Below are 25940 nucleotides of genomic sequence, written 5' to 3' on the forward strand. Positions count from 1 at the left end.
TGCGTGCACGTTGGCAATCTCTGCTGCTGAGTCTGGATGTGGGATGGGCTGTTCTCTGGCCAGTGGACCAGGCAGAAAGGCACTGACAGGCAAATGTGGAGCTTCCTGGGGGGTGCAGACATCGGAACCTTTCAGTCCTAAAATCTGTTGACTCAGCACCTTTCAGAGGCATTGAACTCACTTTGAGGAGGAAACAGGAGGCACTGCTGAATGGCTGTAGTAGGAGTGTTTTCAGTGTGGTTGCTTGTCCAAGCATTTTCCTCATGGATGAGAACAAACGTGTTGGCCGTTTAAACTCTGAGAGTTTGTGGAGGATTGATAGCTATCCTCTCTTTTATCCAAATCTGATAAACCTCACTAAGCCTATCCACTGATACTCTGTTAACATTCCCATTTCGTCTCTGTTTAGAATCCTCCTTTATCTGTTTTCTTTTATCTCAGCAGCACACAGTATCCTGATCAAAAAAAAAAGTCTGTTCCTAGGTTCGGACCTTTTTTTTTTTTTTTTTTTTTTTTAACCTCTGCACTTACATTTTTTTTCCCATTTTGAAAGAAGCTACAGCACCACTTTTCACCTGCAGCCCCTTGTCATAGCTAAGGCTGCACTTCTCTCAGAGCTGACCAGCTTGTCTATAAATAACACATCTTTCTGGATTAATGTTTGGAAGGGAGTTTGTTTGTGCTCAGGATAATTTCTGTGTTGAGAGCCGGCATGTGCAATAAACTAGTGGAATATGACTTGAAGCTATTGTGAGGGCATCCAGAAGAAAAACCCTAAGCTCTTTCTAAATCTACATTAATAAAGCTATTACTTCAAGCTAATATAACACTTTAAACTTATTTTAACTACAGGTACTCTTATTTCTAGATAGGAATAACTGTCTCTTTGTATTATAATTCTTCAAAATAACTTAATATGGAGTTTATACATGTTATTTGAGCCTGCGTTTCTGCATCGGTAGTTTGTACCACTAACAATATCGTGCTGGTATCAAGATACAGGAGCAGGGCTTGGTTGTGCTGAGGCTGTGCAAGCGCCTGTCCCTATGTCCAAGTTAAGGGAGGCTCTACTGCAGGAGAGTGCAGGGGAGGAAAACAGTGGTTATGGTAGCAGAATCATCCAAGACTGTAAGAACAGTGCAAGTGTATTATGATGCTTCCTCCTATGTCCGCTTCTGGCCTCCAACAACTTGCTTTTCAGATACTGTTCTGGATTTGGTAATTTTTGATGGATTTTTCTTCTCCAAATTATGTAGTTGTTTTTGGAATCAATGTGTAATTTAACGAGCGTAGTCATTGTAGGCACTGGCGTGGCCAGCTCGGGGGAGGAAGCTGCTGTTCAGAAATTTGGGGACAAAAGTATAGAATATGGATAAGAGAATCTTCTTTTTAGGTTGGGTTCACCTTTGTGCTTTGTATCAGCCACATCCCTGGTACGTCCTCTTGCACAAATGGGAACAAACTGATGCTCTGTATCCCTCTCCTTTGCTTTTTGGTCACTGTTGAAGATGTGCTGTTTTGATTGGCACACTGTGTGATCTGAAGGAGGTTTATCACAGCAGTGCTCAGAGGATCTTTCCTTCAAGGAAGCAGAGAATTTGCAGACTCGTATGCTGTCCTTGTGTAAATTCCTTTAGACAAAGGGTTCCGCTGCAGTTTGCAACCTCTGGAATTACACGAGTGTAGCTGTACTGAAAAAAAGAATACATCATCTCAAACAATGGATAAGTCAAATATATCCTCTGAGTTCCTCATCTCTCCCTGCACAATCTAGCCCTATCATAAGCTAACGTTAGGAGTAAGCAAAGCATCTGAAATAAGGGTCCCGTTTGCCATGTCTGGAGTGAGAAACAACCATTTGATGGGTGAAGTCCATTAAAATAAAACTCCCAGAGAGATATATAAAACCGCCTTTGCTGGCCTGTTAGGCCTGGTCTGGTACCAGTATTAAGAAAGCAGTTATTCTCATACGCAGTCCAGGCACTGGCCCCATCATGCTGTTTGGAAGCCGTTATCAATGGATAGTAAGGCACTTTATTGTTGTTCACCCATGAACAAGGTAGAGAAATGTGATTTACACCCTGTGGAAAAACTTCCCAAGGAAGCAATGGAAGCTGTGAATTATTTAACCTGCAGTGGTTAAAGCACCAGATTAAAGCATCCAGATTTGTGTCTGCACAGGCTGTAATTGCACCAGGGATTAATTGTGGGTTTTAATCCTTGCATATAGGTAGCTAAGCACCTGTCTGCCCACATAATTTGCTTCCAGCAGGTAGGCTTTAAGTCCACTGCAAACTTCCAGTGCACAAACAATTTTTGAAAATGCAAATGTCTGCCTTTTAAAAAATAAATGAGTATATAAAAACAAAAATAACTGATTTTTCAGTTCTTTGGAGCAAAAATAATTTGTGTCTCTACTAAGTGTTTTGCAGTCATAGGTCAGGATTAGTCCTCAAAAATAGACATCAACCGTTAATAATGTAAGAGCAGTCTTGAATTTGCTGGCTTGGTAGTGCTGGCTTCCTTTTTCTTATTCCCCGGTTGAGGTTTTGCGCTCCCAGTGTACCTAGCCTTCGTCACAATTGATTGGACAAGCTTAGAAATGCATTTACTGAGACTGAAAAGAGAAATTTAATATGGGAGACTCTAATTAAAGTGTCACAACTCAGGGTCAGTCTGGGCTTTACTAACTACTGAAGAACTTGTTACATCTCTGCCAAGAGAGAGATTTTCTAACAAGTGTTTTTTCAGCTGCTTGGGAATGCAGAGAGCATTTCATCCTGGCTTTAAAACAGAAGAGCTACCATCCTGGAAAAGCCGAAATGGGCATTGCACAGCTTCAATGCACACATGGCTTGTTCCCTCTGGTGGGACTCTGGGATGGTCAACAGAGAGCGCAACGCTCTGGCCCTGTCTCAGAATTCTGACTGTGTTACTGGTGCTCACCTGGACCACTTCTTGCACCCAGTATGAAAATTGTGTCCTGCAGATGAGGAGTTGCAAGTGCACAACTTTCCCCTTCCCAATAGTCAAACACATTGAAATGATGTATTCGTTGATACAATGATGGCATAAGAAGTTATTTTCCCATACCATTATTTATTCTGCTTAGCTGCGGTACAGAGACAGTGATCGGTGGGAACTTATGCAGGCAACAGACATACTGATCTCGTACAGTTGTCCAAGAGTGAGAGCCAGTAAATTCTGCAGGAGCCCCGTGACAGCGACAGCCTCATTAGCGAGAGCATCTTCTTTCGGACCCTCATCTTCCAGCTTTTCATTGCTGACCATATATCTCAGAATTAGTTCTAGATTTTCAATCCTATGATACAATATGCCAGATTAAAACAAACTGGTAAAGTTCTTTTTAAATTAATACGGGAAACAACAGTAAGCACAGTCTTGCTCAGCTGTAAGCCACATGTCCTTGCTGTCATAGCTCACAGCCTTCAAATATCCATAGTATATATATCACTTACAAGATCCTCAGGGCAGGAGCTTTTCACTTTTTCCTGGCAAAGCTCCAGGCACAGATGTGATTCTCCATAAAAACCATCAGTGCTTACAAGTGAGGGGTCCTTTTCTTGTAAGGTCCAAGTGCAGAAAACTTTCAGAGGCAACTGTTTCCAGTGCCTTCCTCAATAGCCCTCAAGTCACCCCAGAACTATTGGCAGAAAGCAGAATTTAAAGAAGGCTAAAGCTGGTCTGATCCCTCTGGCAGATCCACCTGATGATGAGCCGGCTGAAGTGGGGAAATTACAAAGCTGATTTAAAGTCACCTTCCTCCACGCTGCTCCTGCACCTACACTCACAGGAAGTGACCCTTCTGTTGACAGTTAAACTCTTTTACCATCTTTTATCCTTGTCCTGTAGCAATGAGGAGCATCATGTTGTCTCAGCCTCATTTTCTCCTTCGTGCAGTAAAAGGTACCTGTGTTTTGCATGAGTTGCACTTCAAGTGCTACCTCTGGGGAGCTGACCATGCTGATTCTGTTGATTTCAAATCTCCACAGATCCTACTGTGAGCTTTTTACTTGGTGATAATGTAGCACTCATTTTATCTTCCTTTGCAGCCTAATACATGTTTTCATCAGTTACAAATTCTGTTCGTTACCTTCATTAGCAGGCCAGGTGCACAATGATGTACTGTTCCTCAGTCAGCTCAGACAGAAATCAAACCCAAAGGCTCAGATTTTGCCACGTGTTCTTCCTGAGATTGGGGTTAAAGCCCGTAGTATTGCATTTGTGCCTGTACAAAAAATATTTTTCTGCTATCACTATTCATTATTATTTCAGCGTGTGATGAAAAGACGTGGCTAGCCTGAAATTCCTGTCATTTTATAGAAAGTAGCTGTAACTTGAGTACACTTGCCATGGTGGAGGAATCTGCAATTATTTCCAAGAGTGGAAAGAAAATGACCATAGATTTAACAAATGAAAGTCCTTCATAAATAAGATAAGGTAGCACAGCAATGATATCCTCTGGGCTTTACATGATGTTTAATTACTGGACAGCTGGAGGGATTAGTGCTTGCGCATTATGCCCTGGCTCTCAGAAATTAAACATGTACAGCTGCCACTTTATCACTGCTTAAAGTATTAGAGCTCCTTCGAAAGCAGTAGTAATTGCAGAAAAATCCCCATTGTTATTTTGGAAAAATCTCAGCCCATAATCATATTTGTCCTGAGTACCTTCAGAATGAAACAGCAAGGAAAATGAGATTGATAGTTACCTTTAATTGCACTCTTACAGGGAAAATGAAGGTAGTTGCATTTTTAATATATTGCATGCTTGTAGTACTTAAATGTAAAATACTGCATGAATTTACGATTAGAGGTGAGATAGTCATTGTTTAAGTCAAGAATTAAATCCTAAAGCCACAACCTAAGCTCTGCCAGGGCTCTACCTGCAGAAGGTTATGGCAAAATGGCTTGGATTTCCCTCCTGCTGTCTCTTGGGCTTAGGTTTAAAAAAGAACAGGCACACACACACACGAGTCCTACACACCCCAAATGATAATTTTTCAAAGAGTTGTGGAAAAGTGGTATGAAAGAACTGGTTTTATACAAATATTTGTGGATAATTAAAACAAAAGCCTAATACTGCTGGACTGCATGTTACCTGTGCGCACACACAAAAGCTTTGCCCTGCTGTTCTTTCTGTACTTTAGCTGGAGAAGTTCTCTCTGATTCTTCTTTCCAGTTTCACATGTTGTACTGTCAGAGGAGCAAAAATTGGCCTGTAGTAATGTTTATCTTCTGGGCAGTCTACCTTTCAACAGTTAGAGCTCTTTGCATTGAAATAGTCAAGAAATTGCATCTTTTATTGCCAAATACTATTGTATTTCATGGTCCTGAAGTGCTTTCTTAATAAGAATGGAGCTATAATTCTGAGCCTGTTCATCCAAAAAGCAAGGATCTGTGTAGTTTTATTAAGGGAAATCTTCTGCAACTGTCAGTGCCAATGATTGTGTTACAATGGCAGAGACGTGGGTAGGAGTTCCATCCTTCAGTGGCCACGGGTACATATGCGCTACGCTAATTAACGAGTGCTTAACAGTTATACTTCCTGAGCATATGATCTGAAGACTGAATCAAAATCAATTCACTTGAACTCAGTGCAGTCCTACGCAGGAAAGGACCACATAATGCTTGATGCACAATCAAAAAAAGGTCTGTTTTATGAGTCATGTTAATGGATAAAACACCATCTGAAAGTTATCTTAGTGTCTGAGACACGTTATTTTCGTACAGAGGAAAATATAATGGTTTTATTAACTTTACTTATATGCTGCAAATAAATTATTTTATTTGATAAAATCTAACTGGGAAGGTTTAGGTCACAATAAAATGCACTTCAATGCACTTCGTTTTTTACCGCAACTTTAAAATAATTGCTCATGTTGTACAATTGATTCTTCATCTCAGCCCAGATCTGGCAAAGTGCTGCCTTCTATTTCAAAGCTGTAGAAACTGAAGGGCAGATCCTAATGCCGTAGAAATCTCACTACTATCAAAGTGATTGCACTTAAGACACGACCCTTAACACTTTTAATTGCAGTGACTGTCACTCAGTGCTTAAATTTTCTGTTTGATTAGGAAATCTAAAGCATTTTTTCTAAAAATTATTGTCATTCTTTTATGGAATTGTGGATACATTGCGTGGGTACATTTTTTACAACAAATAATAGCTGTGCCCCTTAATATCACATAACTGAAAATAATTAGGGGCTGTTTGTTTCCTGAAAAGTCTGTCAATATCTCCCCCTCCCAAAACCACCACAGTGCTCTTGTCTTTATAGACTTGGTCAATATAGTATGTGCTTATATTTGTAACCCTGAATCTACACCGAATTCTGCAGGTTGTCTCATTGTATCTTTGATGCTTCTTTTTTAAAGTACTTCTCCCTTCAGCTCAGTTGCCTTGTAAACTGTTTTATTTCAAAAGCATCTTCTTCGTTGATACTGAACCTACATTCAAATTCACTTTGGATCGGTGTTCCTACAGAAATGTAATGAATAGTTGGGTAAACCAGGGGAAGCGAGGAGAGATGTGACAGCTCTCAGTGTTGCTTTGTTTCGTCTGTGCTCCAGAAGAGTTAATAGTGCCGTGTTCTAAATGTAATGAACATTTAACTCTAGTAGTGAAGCAAACTGCAATAAGAGGAAATCTCTCCTCTTACAGAGAATTCCCATCAAGCACAGTAAATTAGTGGAAGTGGAAATTTAATGGGGCAGTGACCGCATTGTTTGCAATATGAGCACTGCTTTGTCCCTTGTAACTCAGCTGAGTTAAAACCCGAGAGCCCTCGGCTGCTGTAGCTGTGAGATTATCACGCTGCAGCCAGGCTTTTCTCTCTGCCTTACTTCTTTGGCCCATTGGTGCAGAAACGTATCCTAAGGGTGGCCAGTGTGGGTTTTCTTTGCTCTATTTTTCACAGATGGGCCTGTGCAGTGATTCCATCAACAAAGAATTCTACTTAATTCTAAGATTTTTTTCTTCCTATGAGCACATTTGAGGTGTGCGCAGTTTTCATGATGTAAGAGTAGCTGCACAAATATTAGCAGTGCATGTAGCTTTGTTGTGTGACTTGCTGCTCCCTAGTCCCTTACCTATGTTCAATAAAGTATTGTAGGTTGTTACGGAACTCCAGGATTCCCTTCTTAGTTATGGCAGTGTAAAAGACCTGATTGATACTGGTGCAATGGTTGAGCTTTCCAACTGGTTAAACTGGGGCCATCCCTGTAGCTTTTAAGATTCTGATGAAATCTGTCTCCTGAGCTGGACATAAGAAACCAGAAAGTGATGGAAGGTGACATCTATGGAGCAGGCTTTTCCTAGCTAAGTGTCTGTGCTTTAAACTCTGCAATGGCAAAATTAACTCCTGGTCATGCCGCAAGTTCTGTGCAGGCAATCCTCATAACCGCAGGAGTCCCGCTGGATCCGAGAGGTCTGTGTACACAGTAACGTGGGTTTTGTGTATGCTGTCGCAGGACCAAGGCCCTCCTCAGTAATGTTTGTATATCCCTCAGAAATACAGAATCTTGTGTGTTAATATTAGAGCAGCTGTTAGTTTTATGGATGTTATCAGATGTTTCTGAGGGATTTTCCAAATTGGTATAATTTGTAAAACTGCCATTTTAATAAGCAAGTCATGTCTAAGGGAATAGGACTGAGCTTGTCCCATACAGGTTCCAATTTTCAGTCAGAAAAGAAACCCACTGAACACATGCCAGCATATTTTTTTTCTATTTAAATTTTGGCTAGTACCAAACGTCTCCAGTCTGATTCAGCTGATTATATTCCTATCAGGATATAAAATACTAATAATGATGTCTTTATTCCCACAAGATGTCCGTGGGGTGTCTTGGGTTTTATCAAAAAGCAGCACAGTGTCGACTTCAGGCATTCTGACCAGACTTTTTTTTTTCTCCCAAGCTGCTTTATTTTACCTCTAAACCCACTACGCTGCACTCACTTGTTCTTATTTTAAGGTCATTTTCAGTCACCTGTGATAAACTTCATAACACTTTCCTGGTATGAAGAAAATTGAGGAGACTGCAAGTATGAGTTAGCAACCTTATTGCACATAATTAAGATTAAAGACAGCAAAGAAATTCAGAGTGTACATACCTTTTGTACATAAACTGCTTCTATCCATAAATTGTGGGGTAATAATTAATTAGATTTTCAGAAAATTAAACCACTTTGGATGAATATGTGATTCTCAGGAAATATATTCTAAATCAGTAAATACAATTTTGAACCAACTATTATTTGTCAGCAGGGTCTTTGACATCTGGTTGCTCCATTATAATTAACTAATATTATGCAAATACTACTGCAGAGAATGGAAAAATAACTCATTTGTATTTGAGGGGAGCAGTGTGGCAAAAGCAGTGAGCACATGCAAATACTAATTTGCAAAAAGTGCGTGAGGTGGCTCCTTAGCTACATTAGTGATTCGAACAATATCAGGAATTACTATTCCTTCTGCAGTCTTCATCTATATGGGCTTTTCGGAATCAATCACCATAGCAACAACCAGTGTTAGTAGTGAGACTGCAATTCAGCTGCATTATTCCCTCCATGGGAGGCCTGTCATTTTTTCAGAGCAATGCGCTTCAAGGTCATCTTCATTTACCTCCATCCCTTTTGCTGTCACAGAATCACAGAATATCAGGGATTGGAAGGGACCTCGAAAGATCATCCAGTCCAATCCCCCTGCTGGAGCAGGAACACCCAGATGGGGTTACATAGGAACGTGCCCAGGCACGTTTTGAATGTCTCCAGAGAAGGAGTCTCCACAACTCCCCTGGGCAGCCTGGTCCAGTACTCTGTTACCCTCACTGTGAAGAAGTTTCTTCTCATATTTAAGTGGAACTTAAGGTGGATCTTTGCTGTCCTTCCTGGAGTGCAGCTTTCTGTGTGGAAACTTGTCCTTCTAGGCATGAATTCATGCCTTAAAGACTGGTATTTGACTGAAGATCTGTATGAAATATTCAGGTATTTGGTAAGCACACCAATTGTCTGCAGACAAAACAAATCATTTAGATACAATTAAACCTGATAATAAATGATAGTTAAATAAAACCCACGTGATGACAACAGTGGTAACTGGCCTGCAAGTTGCAACTTAATTTAGCCTTTGTGACCTCCTTATCCATGATCCGGCTCAGGGATTAATGTATGTGGGCTGTGGTGGCTGGGTTTGCCCTTGGTGCAGAATACCTGGGCAGCTGGAGTTCAGGCATTCTGCTCCTGCAGCCATGCGGAGATCAGATCCTAAACCTCGCAGCTTAGGTGAGTTTCTGAAGTGCACCAGCATCTCCTGGCAGCGTTGAAGGGGTGATAATTCGGCAGATCTCTCCCTCCCCAATGCACATGTTAGTATGTGCAGATCATCCTTTGCCTTCTTTAGATGATCCATTATCAGATTTAAGCAAACAAGAGATTTTGAGCCACACTTTTTTTTGAGTTGCTTTGGGGAGTGTCTCAGAAAAATGCAGAGTAATAATTCATCTTCTTTTCTTGTCTTCAGCATCAGTAATTGCTGTTATCCACTTCACCACAGATTTTACCACAAATTAGCATTATTTAAGTCATTTATGTGATTTCAAGTGGAACTGACTTTTTTTGGAGAAGAGAGATGAATTAAATATCCAACTCTTACGGGAAAGCTAGAAAATCTTTAATTAAAGATGAGCAGTGGCAGCAGTTACAGTCCATTGTGCATAATTCCCAACTCCTATTAATGATGGATATCCTGCTTAATTAATATTTTGCGATTTATCCAGATTTAAGGATCCATGCTTGGTAGAGATGTTCATTGTAGAAACGTTGTTATGTACAAATACATATTTTTTGGAATTACGATTCCCAAAGACTGCCATGTATCTTTAGAGTGTTCTACTTTTCTCTATAAGCACTTAAAAAGCATGTGGTAGAATTATCTTAGCTCAGGCACTGCACCAAAAAATTAAGATTGTCCCTGCTGCACCAGACTGCTCACTAAAGCCTCTGGTTAAATCCTGGCTTCAGGCAAAAGAGAACCAGCCAGTTCTGAAACGCCAACTCCACAACTGCAGTATCTCCCCCCCTTTTTTTTTTAGCTTCCTCCATCCACAGTCTGCTTCTGCTCCGCTCTCCTCAAGAGATGTGACAAGATTGCAGCTGGAAGCTATGAGGCAAAAGCTGACAGTTGTGCTCTATGTTTTGGCATATAGTACAAGGCAAAAATTAATGCAGAACACCTCTGGTATATATTATCTATAGGCCAAAGCACATGTATGGTATTATTTAGATGTGATATTTTGCTTCCTAAAACTGTGAAGAACCCTAACAGATTACAGTACTCTGCAAATCTGCTTTTGTAATTATTCTTGTTTACTGCTTTGAAGCCTGTTGGTTAAACACTTCTTCCTGACAAACATTTCCAGGATTTCTACTGGGATAACTTTGTATTTGAAGTAGGTTTTGCACCTTAGAGTACAACTTTTATTAATTTCTTTGGCACTGGGGAAAACAAGCTAATATTTGTTTCCTTTGTTTTGCACAAAAAAGCTTACAGTAGGACAGGTAGCAAAATCAGAGAATGCAAACAAATTGCTGAAGTCAAAGAAGAAATACCCCAGTGATCATTTGATTGCTATTCACACATTTTGTACTGAAATGCTCTGAAGGCAGCAAAATGCTGTAGTGATGGGAGTACGTAGGTACGCTGACAGATTTATGAAAGGAAATGTGAAGTAAACTGTCCCTGGGACTCTACTTCTCCATCCTCATCTCTCCAGGTGCTACGAAAGATAATTTGTTGTGCTGCTTTTTATTAGATTCTTCAAACCAGCACCAAACCGTGCAGCAGGGATCCTGATGAGCACGATTGTGCTGGCTCTTGCCTAGGTACAGGGGGGATTGTAAGCAGCTTTTCTCCTCTCTTGCCTGCCTATGCCAGAGCAAGTCCCTGAGTGGCTGGAAGCTGCAGACTTTGCTTTATCCTAGCATGCCCCGCGGATTTTAGCTGTTAGAGAGGATAATGGAAGGGTGAGGGGAATTGGGATGTTATCTGCCTTCCCATGGCCATCAGGAGAGCCAGCTGCCCCTGGAGACAGAAGCCTCTGCTGTAAGCATGTGTGACCCAGAAGGAACTGTCCCATTTGAGCTGGCCTAAAGATGGTCATTAGGTCTGTAAATGAAGAAAAGGGCATTTTTATTTCTTGAGTTCACCAGGAGGTGCTTTGAGCAGCCTTCTGTAGTGAGGGACCACTATGTGGCACAGCCACTGGCTGCCAGTGCACGCACTGCAGTGGCCCCTGACAGCTGTGGTGGTTGTCCAGTGGCCTCCTTGTCATGGCCCAGTGGTAGCTGCCCATCAGTCTTACTGGTTGCCCCAGCAGCGTATGGCTGCTGTAATTGCAGGCAGCAAGACCCGAGCGCAAAGGGCTGCTCTTGTCCCAATGACAGTGATGTCCCATTGGTGTCGGTGCCCCCGCCCCTGGCTTTAGCTGCTCGAGTGAGTTGCAAATTGATCCCACCTGAGGGCTGCGGTGGTGGGGAGGGGGAGTTAGCAATAGCCAGACTGCTGTGCGTGTTCAGCGGAGGGAGAACTTGTATTCTCTAGTGCTGTCATCACACTAAATTTAATTTTTAAAAAGAAATAAAATAATCATGACCACGCGATTTTTCTAGCCAGTAATTCACAAGCTTCACTGAGAAAGTCCTCATGAGAGGTTACAAAAGCTGAACTGCTTCTATTTTCTGGCTGCAATTAACAGTAATTTTATATCTGTACTGGGATTAATAGGTGCAGAGGAGGAGCTTTTCGCAATCTTGCATTGTCTGGAATCCCACACATATGTTTGTCAGTCACTAATTTGCCAGTGCAGCAGATTTCTGAACAGGAATGCCTACAGACAGAAGGAGGGGTGGAGGTGGGACCAGGGAAACAACAAGGGAGAAAACGATGGGCTCATTACAGTTGGGGGAAAGGAAATTAATGCACATTTGGAGTGTGCATTTCATTACAACCTTGCCCAAAAATTAGGCATCAAAGGACTATGCAAAATTTTGCTCACTGATCTGTTTCTGAGTTTCATCAAAATAATGCCAGAAAAGCAATTTAATCTCAGCCTTGATCTGTTACAGAAAATGTACATAGCCCTGGAAATATTCCTGTTTCTCACTAACTTTTTAAAATAGATTGGTAAGATTACAACTGTTCCCTACTTGGCAGTTCCATATTGTGCATCATCTGAAGAAACGGTTAGGTTATATAGCTGTGTACTTATCAGTAGGGTTAATAGATTATTTCAAGTTATTGGGATAAGGTTAGAAAATTATGTTCAATGGAGAAAAATAGCAGAGTTTTGATTAAAAACCAGAACATTTAAATGATGTCAATTCTGCCGTGCAAAAGTGGGGTTTTTTAGATGCTTCTCCACCAGACTGCTTGTATTTTAGGTCCTTATGGGAGGTATTCATCACCTAATATTAGTTTTCTGATCTCAGTTCCCTCTCTTTGGAGAGCAGAAACATTAGCCCCTCCAAGGTACAGTTCTTATCCCAGGGCAGGTGGCAGGAGTTGCCTGCTGAGAGCATCTCTCTACATCCAAAATACTCTACCTAGTACAGAAGGAGCCTGAGTAACCTGCCTGGACCAGACTATACTTTGCTGTCTAACACTAGGTGCTCCTTCATTGACCACACTCTGTTGCATTTAATTGTTGATGTCAAGTTGAGCACAGAGGAGTGTGCACCTGAGATTTCTCATTGACATTTATCCCTGTTGGAGGGAGCTTGGGTTGTCGCCAGTGCATGGTAGTATTGTACCAAGAAAGGCAAACCTCTCTTTCTTCTAATTTGGCAGATTGTTACTCTGGTAGACAGAGTAACATCTGGGAAACAGAGCACAGACCCGGGGCAGGGGAGAAGTATGTATATTGTCACACTGATGTAAAACTACAGGCTGCTTAGGTTAACAGATAGAGCCCAGAAAGTTTGCAAGCTAGAATGCAAATAAGTATCCATGTACAAGTGAACATATTCTTAACTGCTAGATAAACAGGGTTTCATTCCCAGGTATAAAACAGACATCATATTTTGGTAAAATACCACTGTGTTCCTGGTTGGCTGAAAGCTGGGATATGACAACTCCTTTACAGAAATTCTGCTGTTTTCCCTTTGAACTGTGTGGTTTGTCATAGCAGCTCTGCAGATCTGATAGTAAATAGTTCTGCTTCTGAAGACAAAGACTCCCAAGGGCAATGGAAAAAAAAAAGTAATTTATTCGTATATATTTATTGTACTTGTAATTTATGAAAGCCTTCAGTTTCCTGTAGATAACTGAGACTGCAGAAGCAGAATTCTTTTATAAGTAACTACTTAAAAGTGCTTATGGAGAATTTCTTCCTGGGCTTTGGTTCCCCCACACCTTGATGAAATCAAGGGACCATGAACTGCATATTGTTGGAGTACCCGAAAGCTTCATTTGAGCAGGCTTCTCTGCTTCAGCTGTCCATTAGGCTTGCAGAGGAGAGTACTCCACTCAGCTTCTGATCTGATAAACGCCTCATTTGTATGTTAATGTTGAGTTGTGATTTCCAGGGAAGGCATTCAGTGTGTTGTAAAGGGCCTTACTGGCAGATTGCAGCTAAATTGATGCTTGTCTCACTAAATATTTACCCTACACATCCCACTTAATATGTCCAAAACCAGGCACACTGTGAAATCCTGAAACCTGATTCTGTGCTTGTGAAAGTCAGGAAAGCTGGTAATGTCAGCACGGAGCAAAGCGAAGCGCTGTGCGAGTCCCCCAGCGTGCGCCAGCACCTCCAGCACGCACTGTGATCTCCCTGCTCTTTCTGTGCTGTCACCCCATGCACTGGGCCTTGCCTGGCTGCTCTTGCCCCAACACCAGCAGCAGCTGGCCCCCTGCTTTTCCTACCTGCAGTTTTCACAGCCCTGCTGCCCCTTCTTCTTTAGGGCTGCCCATGGCCCATAGAGGTTGCATCCTCTGGCGCAGCAGTGAGAAAACCACCATGTCTCCACCTTCTTCTTGCCATGTAGTTTACCATTGGGAAAAATGTTTTGGGTTAGGACAGCCAAGGTAATGCTTTTATGCCCTCGCCCTCCTCCTGTCTCAGTCATGCCTGAAGCTGGCACAGTGGGGATGGGGAGGTTGGAGACCTCACAGCTCACCTGTTTGATTTTATTCCCAAGCTTGTTCTCCCAATGAGTTCCAGTGCAGTAACAAGTCGTGCATCTCCATCATCTTCGTGTGTGATGGTGACAATGACTGCGGGGATGGCAGCGATGAAAGAAAATGCTCTCCTCTGACCTGCAACCCCAATGAGTTCCAGTGCAACAACAGCGTCTGCATCCCAGAGCTGTGGGTCTGCGATAACCAGCCGGACTGTGAGGATCAGTCAGACGAGTCTGTAGAGAAATGTGGCTACGACACCAAGGCCCTCAACACCTGTGCGGCTCATGAATTCCAGTGCGGCAACAGTGAATGCATCCATCTGAACTGGAAGTGTGACGGGGACGAAGACTGCAAGGACAAGTCTGATGAGCAGGATTGCCGTGAGTGTCTGCAGGGGCAGGGCAGGGCTGAGGGCTCTCCTTTTGGGGGGAGAGGGGCCAGAAGGCTGCTGTGGGCTGTGTTTTAAGGCAAGTCTTCGATGTCTGTGCAGCACCTGTGCACCTGGCAAGGAGTGTTTGTTTCCCAAATGGCACAGCTGGGTGCCCAACCAGCAGGGTCAGGTATATTCCAGATTCCTCTTATGATTTTTCCTTGAGGATTCAGAGAGGAGGTGCGAGAGTTGTTGGATGGTACCATGCCTCAGATGAGATCTGTTTCACTAGAAAGACAAGGAATGGAAAATGGGAAAAATGTTCAAAGCCCTCAGGCTGCATGGTGGGGTCACCACGTGGAGGTTAGAAGCTGCAATGCTAAAGGGAATATATGATTATCAGAAAAAAAATAATGAATTTTCTCCCTCTGAAGTTAGAGTATACTGAACAAGGCAGTCAAGAGCAGCACCTCTGAAGAATCCAGTCTGAAATGTGCTTTGAGCTTGGCTTGATAAAGGCACAGAACTAATAAATAATGGATTTCTTTTCAGCTGGTTTTATGCATTTAACATGGTGGTGTTGGTGTGCTTGGTATTTTGAATGTTTCATCCATTTTTAGCCACTAAACTGTTCAAGCTGGTCACTTATCTGAGGAAGGGGAGAGAGAGAAAGACGAAAATAAGAGCAAAATGTTTTACTAAAATATTCATAATCATAAGATTGAAATGAAATAAAATATTTACATAGCTGTGTATACTTAGCAGCTCTGACATTAGGCCACCTCTGGGGAGAAAGGCACTAAGCAGCTGCAGAAACCAGACATTTTTGCAAAGGTACCTAGAAGAATTTACGACTTCAGCCAGTACTGTCTTTTCATACCCATGACAACACTAAGTCTGGACTGGTGAGCAGCTGTGTGGGAATGCCCGTCAAGAGCAGAGGATCAGACTCTCTCCCAGGCAGAGAGAGACAGATGTAAATTCAGTGGCTTCTTTAGCAGGAGGAGGAGGATTTGGTAAGTTCTGGACACCACTGGTTACACTGCAGGAGAGGAGGAGAATGAGCCACAGGTAACCCTGGAGCTGCTGTGCCTTTAATAGGGCCAAAGACTCTTAAAAGAGAGATGAGAGCAGAGTAGGAGAAGCCAAACATGCTTTGTTAGGAAGAGAGCAGTGTTGACTTCTAGGTATAAGGATATCATCAGTCAGCCTCCTTCCAAGTAGGGATGGATTGGGTAGGATGTCTTTTTCTTCATCTCCAAGGTGATACAGGAGCTGACAGAGCTCTTGGGCAGCAGGTGCCCAGACAGTACTCCCAGGGTCTGAAGCATTGCACGAAGAGTGAAGCCAGGAGACAAAGTCAGTGTGTCTTTAAGAAAGCTGGGCAGGAGCATGTTTGGTGGAGATGTTCAGCACTGCCTGAGGCAGCTCGTGTTGTTTGGTGCCTGTTTTTATTCTGAGACCTCCTGTACTCAATCCTGTACTTGTGTCCCCTCTGAAACAGAAGGCTGTGGATAAGCCCACATTTCTTCAGGTGAAGAACCAGTGTCTGGCGCAGGGGATTCTCTGTCCCGCAGGTTGCATTCCCTGCAGTGATGGCAACCTGGCAGGATGGCTGAGCTTAGACAACTCAGGAGAGGGAAAGGTGAGCTCCCTTCTGCTTCCAAGTGATGGAAGAGGGTAGCAGCTTACAGGTAGCACTTTCAGATGAAATGTCTCTAAAATTTCAACCCCCCGTTGTTCAACTTGAAAGGAATTTTTTTAAGTCTTTTACATGCCCTGTTTACTTTGACACTCTGCTAGGTGAGAGAAGTGGGACTGTGCCCATGTACCTTGCTGAGGCAGAGGGAGCATCTGTTCCCCAGCTTCTTTCCTTGATCTGACAGGCACCAGCAATATCCAGCTGAGCTCAAACTGCAGAGATGTGAGGCCCAAAAGAAGCACGGCTCTGACAGCATCCCTCAGCTACAGAGCAGCTGCACCGAGTAGCACCTCCAGATATGCCAAGGGCAGCCTCCCTGGGGCAGAGGATGCAGCTGAACACCGCTGCAGCACAGCACAGTGCTGACAACCAGTGGAGGAAGGAGGAAATGTGGCAGAAGTGACTTGAGGCAATTATATCTCTCACTAGCAGAGATTTAGCACCCCGAGGGTTTTTCCAGTAAGTCTCAGTACAGCACAATGTGCAGATTATCTACCCAGGAGAAACAAGCACGTGAGCTGCTTCTGCTTCTTTCAGTCCTGCGGGTCAGGTAACAGTGGGATTCAAAGCCCCATGTTCTAGCTACCGCAGTGCTGCTCCGTCAGAGTGCCTGGGTCTGCCCTTTAAACCTGTGCAAACTAAGAGTCACCCCTTTGTCACAGAGGTGTGTAAGCTTGCTGATGTTTACACTGCTGGGAGGAGAATGTGTAAGGTAGTAGCCAGGAGAGGACTTGTGGCACTGAGCACTCGTGTAGCTGATGGGTTGACTGGGTCAGAGTCAAAAATGATGTTGCTTCCTCATCCTAAATGCAGCTGCTGCTCGGGTGCACATGCCTGCAGTAAGAAAGTGACATTTGAGAGCTCTTGAAACTCAGCATCACTGTTCATCTGTTGGACTGAAGCATTTAGGGATTGACCTTTATTATTGTTTTTCCTCTCCAGAAATTCTCCTTTTGAGATCAGTATCGCATGGCACTCAGGGAGTTACAGGTGCAAGACACTGCTTCATCCCCTTAGCAACAGGGATGGCACAAGTACAAGTAGGTTTGACTTGATTAAAACTGCAGATATCAGCACTATGTCTTCTCTTGCAAATGGGAATCGTGTGGGGTTTGCATTGTATAGAACAGAGGGATGGGAGCTAATGCTTTAAAGAAAAAATGTCATGAGGCTATCACCAGTCGTTTGTTATAATCATTTTGGGGCGATAAGCAAATAAAGCAGAAATAAAGGGTGACAACTGATGAACGGGTTTTGGCAGCAAGACAGAAAATAAATAGGAGGGAATGAGTCATTTCAGGAAAGCTGTGTGAGAACACTGAGTGGTTGGGTTTTTTTCCCTAGCATATATATTTAAATATGTATATATATTTATAAAATGAACATTAGGTTAATTAGTCTCCAAATCTGGAATGGTTATATTTTAAAAGGTTCTTTGCAACTCACATTACGGCATCCAGGAGGAAAGATAAATAATGCCTACAACTGACAGTCAGAAAACAGATCACTTGGGACCTGACCTCACACTTTTGTGCCTCTGCCTCCCTATCTATAAAATGGGATTGATGCATTTTGCAAATGCTGGGTTTTCTTGAGATTAAGTTCATTTAAGGGGGGCAGGGTGGGAAGGGAAACAGAAGAAGATAGACTCAGACTTGGCATCTGGAATATTGCTGCTGAATTCGAGCTATACTGCTTTGTGCCTAGTATTTGTAAATGGGAAATGTTTCTGTTTGATTGCATCTGTTAATTTAGTAGGGCTTTGGTAGATTGTTTCGTATTTGATTTGCGGAACAGGGGAGATGGCCATAAAACTGCTAAGATTTCACTGATTTAAACCCTCCAAAATAGCACAGCAGTTTTCTGAACATCTTGTGCAAATAAACAGCACAGCTCTTCCCTGTCCTTGGGATATTGCTGTGCTTTGGGAATGGCCCCGACGGCAGCCTGCTGTCGGCTCTGCCAGCGCTGCTGAGATGGGTTTGTGTCCCGGCTTCAGGATAACAAAGTTCCTAGCCCTCTCCCCTCAAACGTATGCTCTCCAGGCCAGGTATAAATACAGCATTCTCTCTCTTTCTACTGAAAAATGCACACTGAAAAAATAGAAATGCAGTATATGCATTTTAATTATCTTTGTGATCAGTAAGAGTTGTTACTGTATCTGCTCTTTTTAAATGTCTCAAGAGGGTCAGTGGCCATTTCTCAAAGGTCTGAAGTTCCACAGCTCTGCTGGAGTTTGAAGTGAGCCAGGAAACCAAGCCAGGTCTCCAAACTTCTCTCTCTTGAAGCAAAAGCTTTGTGCAATAATGTTGTACAGTCCCACACCTGCGTTTTGCAGTCCCTGTAGCAACCAAGCTAAGGGCTGTGCTGTGATTTTTCCCTCAGTCTTATGGTGCTTGTGCAATGTTGTCTTTTCAGTTCCTGCAAAATTCTCCTTCATTTCTATTTGTTTTAGGATTAGAAACCTTTCTATTCTTAGCATCGAGCTATAACTGCTTTTTAGAAGAGCTGTGAAGGTTACAATTGAGGACAATTAGTAGGTTTTGTCACGGCTGCCTTCCAAATATATAGCTGTCGTAAAGCAGATTTATTTGATAAACTGGAGACCTGTTTCTGCTCAAAGAAAACAAGACCCCCATTGGCTTTAATGACATGTTACTGTTTTGGGGGGCATTAATACTTACAGTCAGAAATGGAGGACAATCCTTTCCTGTCTCCACATATGGAAGTTCCTACAGAAAAGGTGAAGTAAACTGTTTTCCATGTTGGGGGTAAACACAAGAAATAATTGTGGCAAGGGATTTTTCTGGTAAACAGTAGCAGAAGGTTTGCAATGGCCAAGGTTTAGCCTGGAAGAGGTCAAGATTGCCTGGGGGGAAGGTGGTCTCTCCATCATCAGGGCTTCTCCAGGCAGGTGGTTGTACGTGGCAGGAAGAGTTCAGGCAGAAGCACCTCTGCCTCCCTGCAGGAGTTCTCAGAGCCACCTCCAGATCGGTGCTCGGCGATTCTCCCAGACCACAGCTTGCTTTCTTCCTCTCCTTCATTTTTCTCCTTTTGAAGCAGCAGTTCCTGCATGCTTAGTTTTGGAGCTGCTGTCCCAGATGTCCCACTGAGGTTTCCCATTTCTGTGCCTGGGTTTATTAGCTGAAATGTGGCAAAACAGCTGGTCCCATAAGTAAGTTTATTGCTTGGGATTTTTTTCTGACTTCGTTGCTTTTTATGAATATAGTGCACATGGCTTTCCTCTCGGAGGAACAGTGCTATTTCTAAACTTTCCTCATGTGAATACTGCGTATTGCTAAAGGCAAGATTTCCCCCTTCCCCCACCAGCCCTGCAGTTGTGGCTTTTCCTGTCTCTTGTGCCCTTCGCCAGCTGAAGATGCACTAGAGCTAAGTCCCATTAAGCAGTCATGAATCTGGATCCTACATCCTGTGGGATGCAATCACCAGTAATGCTGAGCCTTTGTGCAACTAATACTTTTTGGTATTGAGACTAACTCACTTCATGTCTGTGGCTCTTCCTGGGTCATCTGAAAGTAGTAATTTTTATATTAGAACCATTTTGTCAAATTGTCAGGGAAGGTCTGCCACATAGCTCTCATCTCCCATGTAGTAACATCAGTGCTGACCTCCTCTAGCTATTCAGAGGCAGTGATTTTATGTTGTATGATACTAGGATGCAATCAGCAAGATGGAAAGGCTAGAATCAAGAGCTCTCCAGGGCATGCTGTCTTAATAGGATTTTAAGAAAACATCTGTAAGACAGTCCCCTCAGCAGTAAGCTACACAATGTCTCTCAGGAATGAGAAGCCTGTATCACCAGTGAATACAGGCTGCAGCCCAGTGCCTATACCCTTTGTCAGCACAAGGCTGATCCCAGCTAGGGAGGCCTCTCGCTCACTGTAGCCTTGGTAAGGGAAACACGACTGCTTTTAGTATGGGCAGTGCAGCTGGCTTATCTTTTTCCCCAGCTTTGCTGTTCATCAGATCTGAATCTTTAATAATTTGACCTGGGCCAATGAGCTTCAGGCTTGAAACCTGGCCTGACACTGTGGAGATGTTTTTGGCCTGTAATCCCAAGAAACACCAAGCCACAGTCCAGTGAAGCTCCTCTGTCTTCCTGTGGGCTGTTAGATCATGGGCATTTAGTAACCCAATGATCATGTCTGTATTGCTGGCGTTCTCCCTGTTGTGACCACACTGGCTTTAGCAGAGAGAGTCAATACATGTCTCTTGCCCATGCCCTTAGCATGGACATGTTTTGAAATATATCTGAAAATATATATTTCTGACGGAAGGAGAGCTGGGAAGCAGTTGCCTTTGCCTACCCAGTGCCACTCTGCACACCTAGCTGGAAAGCAGCCTGGCCTCCTACATAAGACTGAAGACTGCAGAGGGGCTCCACTGCTGATTGTTTTGCTGCCTGCTTGCTTTCTTGTCTCATCTGAGAAGCTTCACTGCCTGCACCAATTCTGTTTTGACTAATTCTGCTCATATGAGCTTTAGGGTGCTTTTCCCAAGGACATAGAGGGTGATCTGGAATGCCACAGGACATGGGAGCACAGTGGCTGAGGCAGCTGCTGCCACTGTTGCTTTGGTGGAAGGAGCCAGAGCTGTGTGCCATTTGCCAACAGAGGATGCGAAACTCCAGCAGTGTCAGCGGTATGTGGCTAAAAGGGACTGCACAGAAGGCTCAAGTCCTTTGTAGCTAATGCTTGAATGTGTTGTCTTAAAGCTCTGGTAACCTGCCGGCCGGATGAATTCCAGTGTGGTGATGGGACCTGTATCCATGGAGCAAAGCAGTGTGACAAGGTGCACGACTGTCCTGACAACAGCGATGAGGCAGGCTGCGTCCAAGGTGCGTACAGACAGCTTTGCACTCCTCATGCTCCACGGTAGAAGCCTGCGAGAGCTGGAAAGGGCAGAGGGCTGTTCTGCTCCCCCTGGCCATGACAGGCTGCTTCTCTGCAGAGCTTCAAGCCATTCCAGCAGTGGGGCTGCTTGGGAGAGATGATTGTGCTGACCAGGTAGACTGCATGACTTGAAAAGTTCCTTGCATGATACTCAGGCTTAATGTTCATTTGCTTAATCCCATCCCATTTCTGCTAACGACACTCTCTTGAAGCTTTATGTCAGGCTTTTTGTTGTCATGAGCCTCGTCTAACTTAGTTGCTTTCCTCTCTTGCCCGACATGACAGAGTCAGCATGTGAAAGTCCCAGCAAGTTTCAGTGTAAGAGTGGAGAGTGCATTGACGGAGGCAAAGTGTGCGATTCACATAGAGACTGCAGGGACTGGTCTGACGAGCCTCTGAAAGAATGTGGTACAGTACTTGCCTTCTACGTGTTGCTCCTGTTGTAACTGTTTCCCCTCTCCTCCATCTGGTGCTCACAGCTTTGAGTGTAACCACATGTAGCTGCTAATGCTATTTCTCACTCTGCTTCTCTTTCCTTGCCTTTATTCTCTCATCACTCTGCATATGAATATAATTAGTAGCCTTGTCTGATCATCTGTAAGTTTGAACTGTGCCCTTCTCAGCTCAGCTTTTATTCTTGGAGGGATGTATGGATTGAGCATGGGACTAGGAACCAGGAATTTGCCCTCTCCGCACATACCGGTGTCCTCCACAGCACAGACCAGTTTATTTAGACTCATTGCCTAAATTATGTTTGAATCATAAAGTGATTATAACATCATAAAAATTTAGCACTGGGAACGTGCTTTGAAGGTGAAAACACATAGAGTGGCAGCAATCACTGAGAGATGACTTTACCCATTTCAGGGTTTTACATGTTGTCGCTGCTTCCCTTAGAAATGACAGCAGGTTGCTCTCTGCAGCGTCCTGCCAGCTCTGGGCTGGTGAGAATGCACAAGCTGCAAGAGCCAGGTCTGCATCAGGCCTGTCAGAGTCAGAAGAACAGAAAGCCTGCTCCAGAGAGCTGTGCAACTCTCCCCAGAGCAGCCCTTCTCTCTTTTCCCACCAGGCATTATGGGCACTAGCCCCAGTCTGGAGCATTGCTCAAACACATTTGGTTTTCTCCACAGTGCAGAAAGGTCTCAGACAGGCATCTCTTCCAGGACATGGAGCACCAGTAGCATGGAGCTCAGTGCCTGCCACTTAAATAACTCACGTTCAGGAAGAACTGTCAGTCTCTCCTCTGTGTCAGACAAGAAGTGTGTGTGTATGCCTCGTGAAGACACTCTTACCTTGTGCTTTCAGTATGCCCTCACTTTCTTCCATGCTAATCCACATCTCCCTGTCTTTCTGAGTGGGTGTTGCAACTTGCCTGTCTGTGAAGGTCTCCCAATAAAGCTGGCAGCCCAGTTTGTCTTAGGAGATTGGGCACAGCTGGGCCTCGTCCTCAACTTTACAGTGGTTCCATGGCTGACTTGGTGCAGTGCCAGGCTGACAGTGAAATGTAATTTGAGTTAGGAAACTGAACAGAGAATAGCCCCCAAAGGACTCTTTGAGAGTGCAGGATGGTATGGATTGTTGTGAATGTAACACCCACGCACAAGTAAACCACACATGACATGTAGGACATGCTCCTCATCATGGTGTGCCTGTCTGGCTGTGTGTTAGACACTGCTGTGCCCTCCGAGATTTCTCAAAAAAGCACAGCGGAAGACAGAACATCACCTGTCATGTTTTAGGCAAGCAGTGAGGGTACTGCTGAAGTTTGGCTAATGGGCAGCAGCTGCCCAGCAGAAAGAGAACAGGCTGATGTTGCTGCCTGGCTCCTCCTCAGCTCCCATTAAGAAATGCAGCAAGTGAACCAGCACTTATGGTCTCTAAATCCATTCCACAAAGCACCTCTGAAACCATGGGAATCATCTGAGTGAGGGTTTGCTTGTTAGTCAAAACAGCCTTAGCACTATTTTGCAGAGAGCAGTTGTACATGTTTATGACCTAATTTGCTAGAGACCTAGGCAACTGAAGGAATGGATGGTATCCCTTAAACATAATTGAACAGTGACAACACACGCTGTGACTCTGTGAACACCTTCTTGGAGCCTGGTGAACTTGCTCTGTTAATAATGTATTGATACCTGTATGTGTGTGTCTCAGACAGAAAGGTAAAAGCATCCCAGAGCTGAGATGGGGTTCCTTCTGGCATGGTCCTACTGACTTAATTGGCTTGTGGTTGTTTTCATTTTCTTCCAAGACCACTGGTTTAGTGACTCAGCTGTACTGTTCACCTGCAGTGTGCAAGGAAGCAAGGAGTAAAACATAAATGAAAAATTTGCCTTTAAAATGCATTATAGATTGAAGCAAATAGGTTTTGTTTGTTCTAGAGAGCTCACTATCCCTGAAATCCCACAGCTTCTGTTCAGCAGTCTTACTTAGGGAGAGGACTTTCTCTTCACCTTGTGTAGGTTAATTACAACAAGAAATGTTATTTCTGACAGGAAAGCAGCTTTCCTCAACCTCTCATTCAGTTCTAGCTACAAGGATCCATTTAGTCTGTTTTTCATTTCAGCACTTGAAAGCAGGATCAGAGAGGTGGCCTTGGATTAGAGAGGGACCCGGGAGAGGATGGGGGCTCTTGCTTCACAAACGGCACACTTGGGCTGCTGCAGGCTGCCAGCAGTGTCGTGTGGGAGGACTCTATCCCAGAGCTAATGGAATATCTCTGCCGGACTGTACTTCGGTGTTTTCTGGAATTTTCACATAGATCATTCCTTGGAGCTAGATGGGAAAATAGTACAGTATTTCAAAATAGCTAGCCCCTGGGAGATGAGACTCCCCTAGCATGAATTATTAAAGCTCAGAGAGACTGTTCAGAAAAGTCAACATGAAGCAGCGCATGGGGAAGAAGAAGTCTCCTGGAGAGAGCCCTTAGGTCCCTTGGAAGTTTCTCAGATGTGGCAGAACATGCTCAAAGCAGCAGCTCTCTGATGGGATGAGATGCAGAGATTCGCGTACGCTGTATCTCCCGGGCTCCCTGTTCATTCAGCCACTAGCTTTCAGTCCAAAGGATCCTGCAGCATTGGTTTGGAATAACAAAGAGCAAGGAAGTGATGTGGTGGTGGCTTCTATCTGTGAAGTCACTCATATGCTCTGTGGGGCCAGCTCCTGGCTACCAAAAGCTGATAGATATGGGAAAATTTCTGAGGACGTCTCTTACTTTTATTCAGTCTCACAACTAAAATCCCTTCTTTGTCATAGATAATCTGTATATCCCTTCCAGGTATTAATGAATGCTCTATGAACAACGGTGGTTGCTCACACATATGCAAGGACTTGAAGATCGGTTATGAATGCGAATGCCCACCCGGATACAAGCTTCTGGATAAAAAAACGTGTGGAGGTAATTTACATGCAAACAGCAGTCCCTTGTGTTTCACCATACAGAGATGTGATTATATTCACTTCAGCATTGCTCCATCACAGATGGTTTGATTTCAAGTTATTGATGGGTTTCAAACACTCCTTTCAGACATAGATGAATGTGAGAATCCAGACGCTTGTAGCCAGATCTGCATTAATTACAAGGGGGACTACAAATGCGAGTGCTACGAGGGATATGAGATGGACACCCTATCCAAGAACTGCAAAGCTGTAGGTAAGACAACGCCACAGGCACTTAAACTCTGCTTGCTCAACATCACAACTCTGATAAGAAAACATGTTTGCAGAGCTTGAGGCTAGGGGAACAGAAACAAAAGGAAACTAGCAAAGTAAGCAAGGGAAGACATTTCATTTCAAGTAGCACAGAACTGCTGCAGCAATAGCAGATGCATCTCTAGGCAAGAACTACTGATCATGCAGATCAGAATATTTTAACTGTACAGAGCAAGATTACAGTCACTGGTTGGCTGTTTGAAGCTGAAACTAGAGAAGAAAGTCTCTTGACTGGTGTTATTAAAAACATTCAGTGGTAGTAGTATTAAAGGAAGAAAACATCCCGGGTAAAGCACGGCAGTTTAGCCACCTCTCCACTCTCCCAGCTTCTTATGCGGATACCAATGTGAACAGCAGCAGTTTGCTCAATGCTATTGCAAAAATGAATGTTAATGTCAGAGGGACAGGAAGTTGAACTGTGCATTAGCCATGCTGCGGGTTTCTTTAATGGAAATAGTGGGTTTCTTGGGCAAGGGTGAGTTACCTGCAATACAGAGTTGCTTCTCTAGTGTTATCCTGCACATCCCTGTAGTCTTTTTCTTCCCAGGTTCTATATGGTGTGCACAGTGTCCTGCTGTGCTGCGACAGAGGTGGTATGGTCCTCCATGTCCATCTGATAGCTCTGCCTCTGGAAGCCATTTACACTTGCTTCTTGTGTGGTGTAAAGCTTTCCTACAAAGCAGAAATATCAGTGACTGGTAGTTCTGTTGTTGTTTGAGAAATGAAAGCTGAATCCAGCTCTTGGGTTAGCTGCTAAAATGACAAATGCGCTTCTTTTCTGTGGTAGGCAAGAGTCCCTACCTAATCTTCACCAATCGCCATGAGGTCCGTAAGATAGACCTAGTGAAAAGGGACTACTCTCGCATCATTCCCATGCTGAAGAATGTCGTGGCACTGGACGTGGAGGTCGCAACAAACAGAATATATTGGTGTGATTTGTTCTACCGAAAAATCTACAGGTAAGGAGCACAAGACGATGTGTGTTTTGATACTTCTCCAAAGCTACACTTCAATCTGTGCCCCTTAAGGACAGTCTGCAGAGA

The 25940-nt window shown here is 43.6% G+C and overlaps 1 protein-coding gene across 2 annotated transcripts in view; it reads left to right on the plus strand.

The window, feature by feature from the left end:
* LRP8 (LDL receptor related protein 8) overlaps positions 1-25940 on the plus strand; it is a 178228-nt gene that overhangs the window by 140015 nt on the left and 12273 nt on the right. Inside the window, exons 5-10 of one of the 2 annotated variants that reach the window (XM_065842288.2) lie at positions 14219-14581; positions 21009-21131; positions 21472-21594; positions 24464-24583; positions 24713-24838; positions 25685-25856. In XM_065842288.2, coding sequence (XP_065698360.2) covers positions 14219-14581; positions 21009-21131; positions 21472-21594; positions 24464-24583; positions 24713-24838; positions 25685-25856 — 1027 coding nt within the window. The remainder of the gene's footprint in view (positions 1-14218; positions 14582-21008; positions 21132-21471; positions 21595-24463; positions 24584-24712; positions 24839-25684; positions 25857-25940) is intronic. The other variant, XM_065842289.2, reaches the window with a different exon arrangement.

This window comes from Patagioenas fasciata, chromosome 6 (genome assembly GCF_037038585.1).
Source record: "Patagioenas fasciata isolate bPatFas1 chromosome 6, bPatFas1.hap1, whole genome shotgun sequence".
In the NCBI taxonomy this organism is placed as follows: Eukaryota; Metazoa; Chordata; class Aves; order Columbiformes; family Columbidae; genus Patagioenas; species Patagioenas fasciata.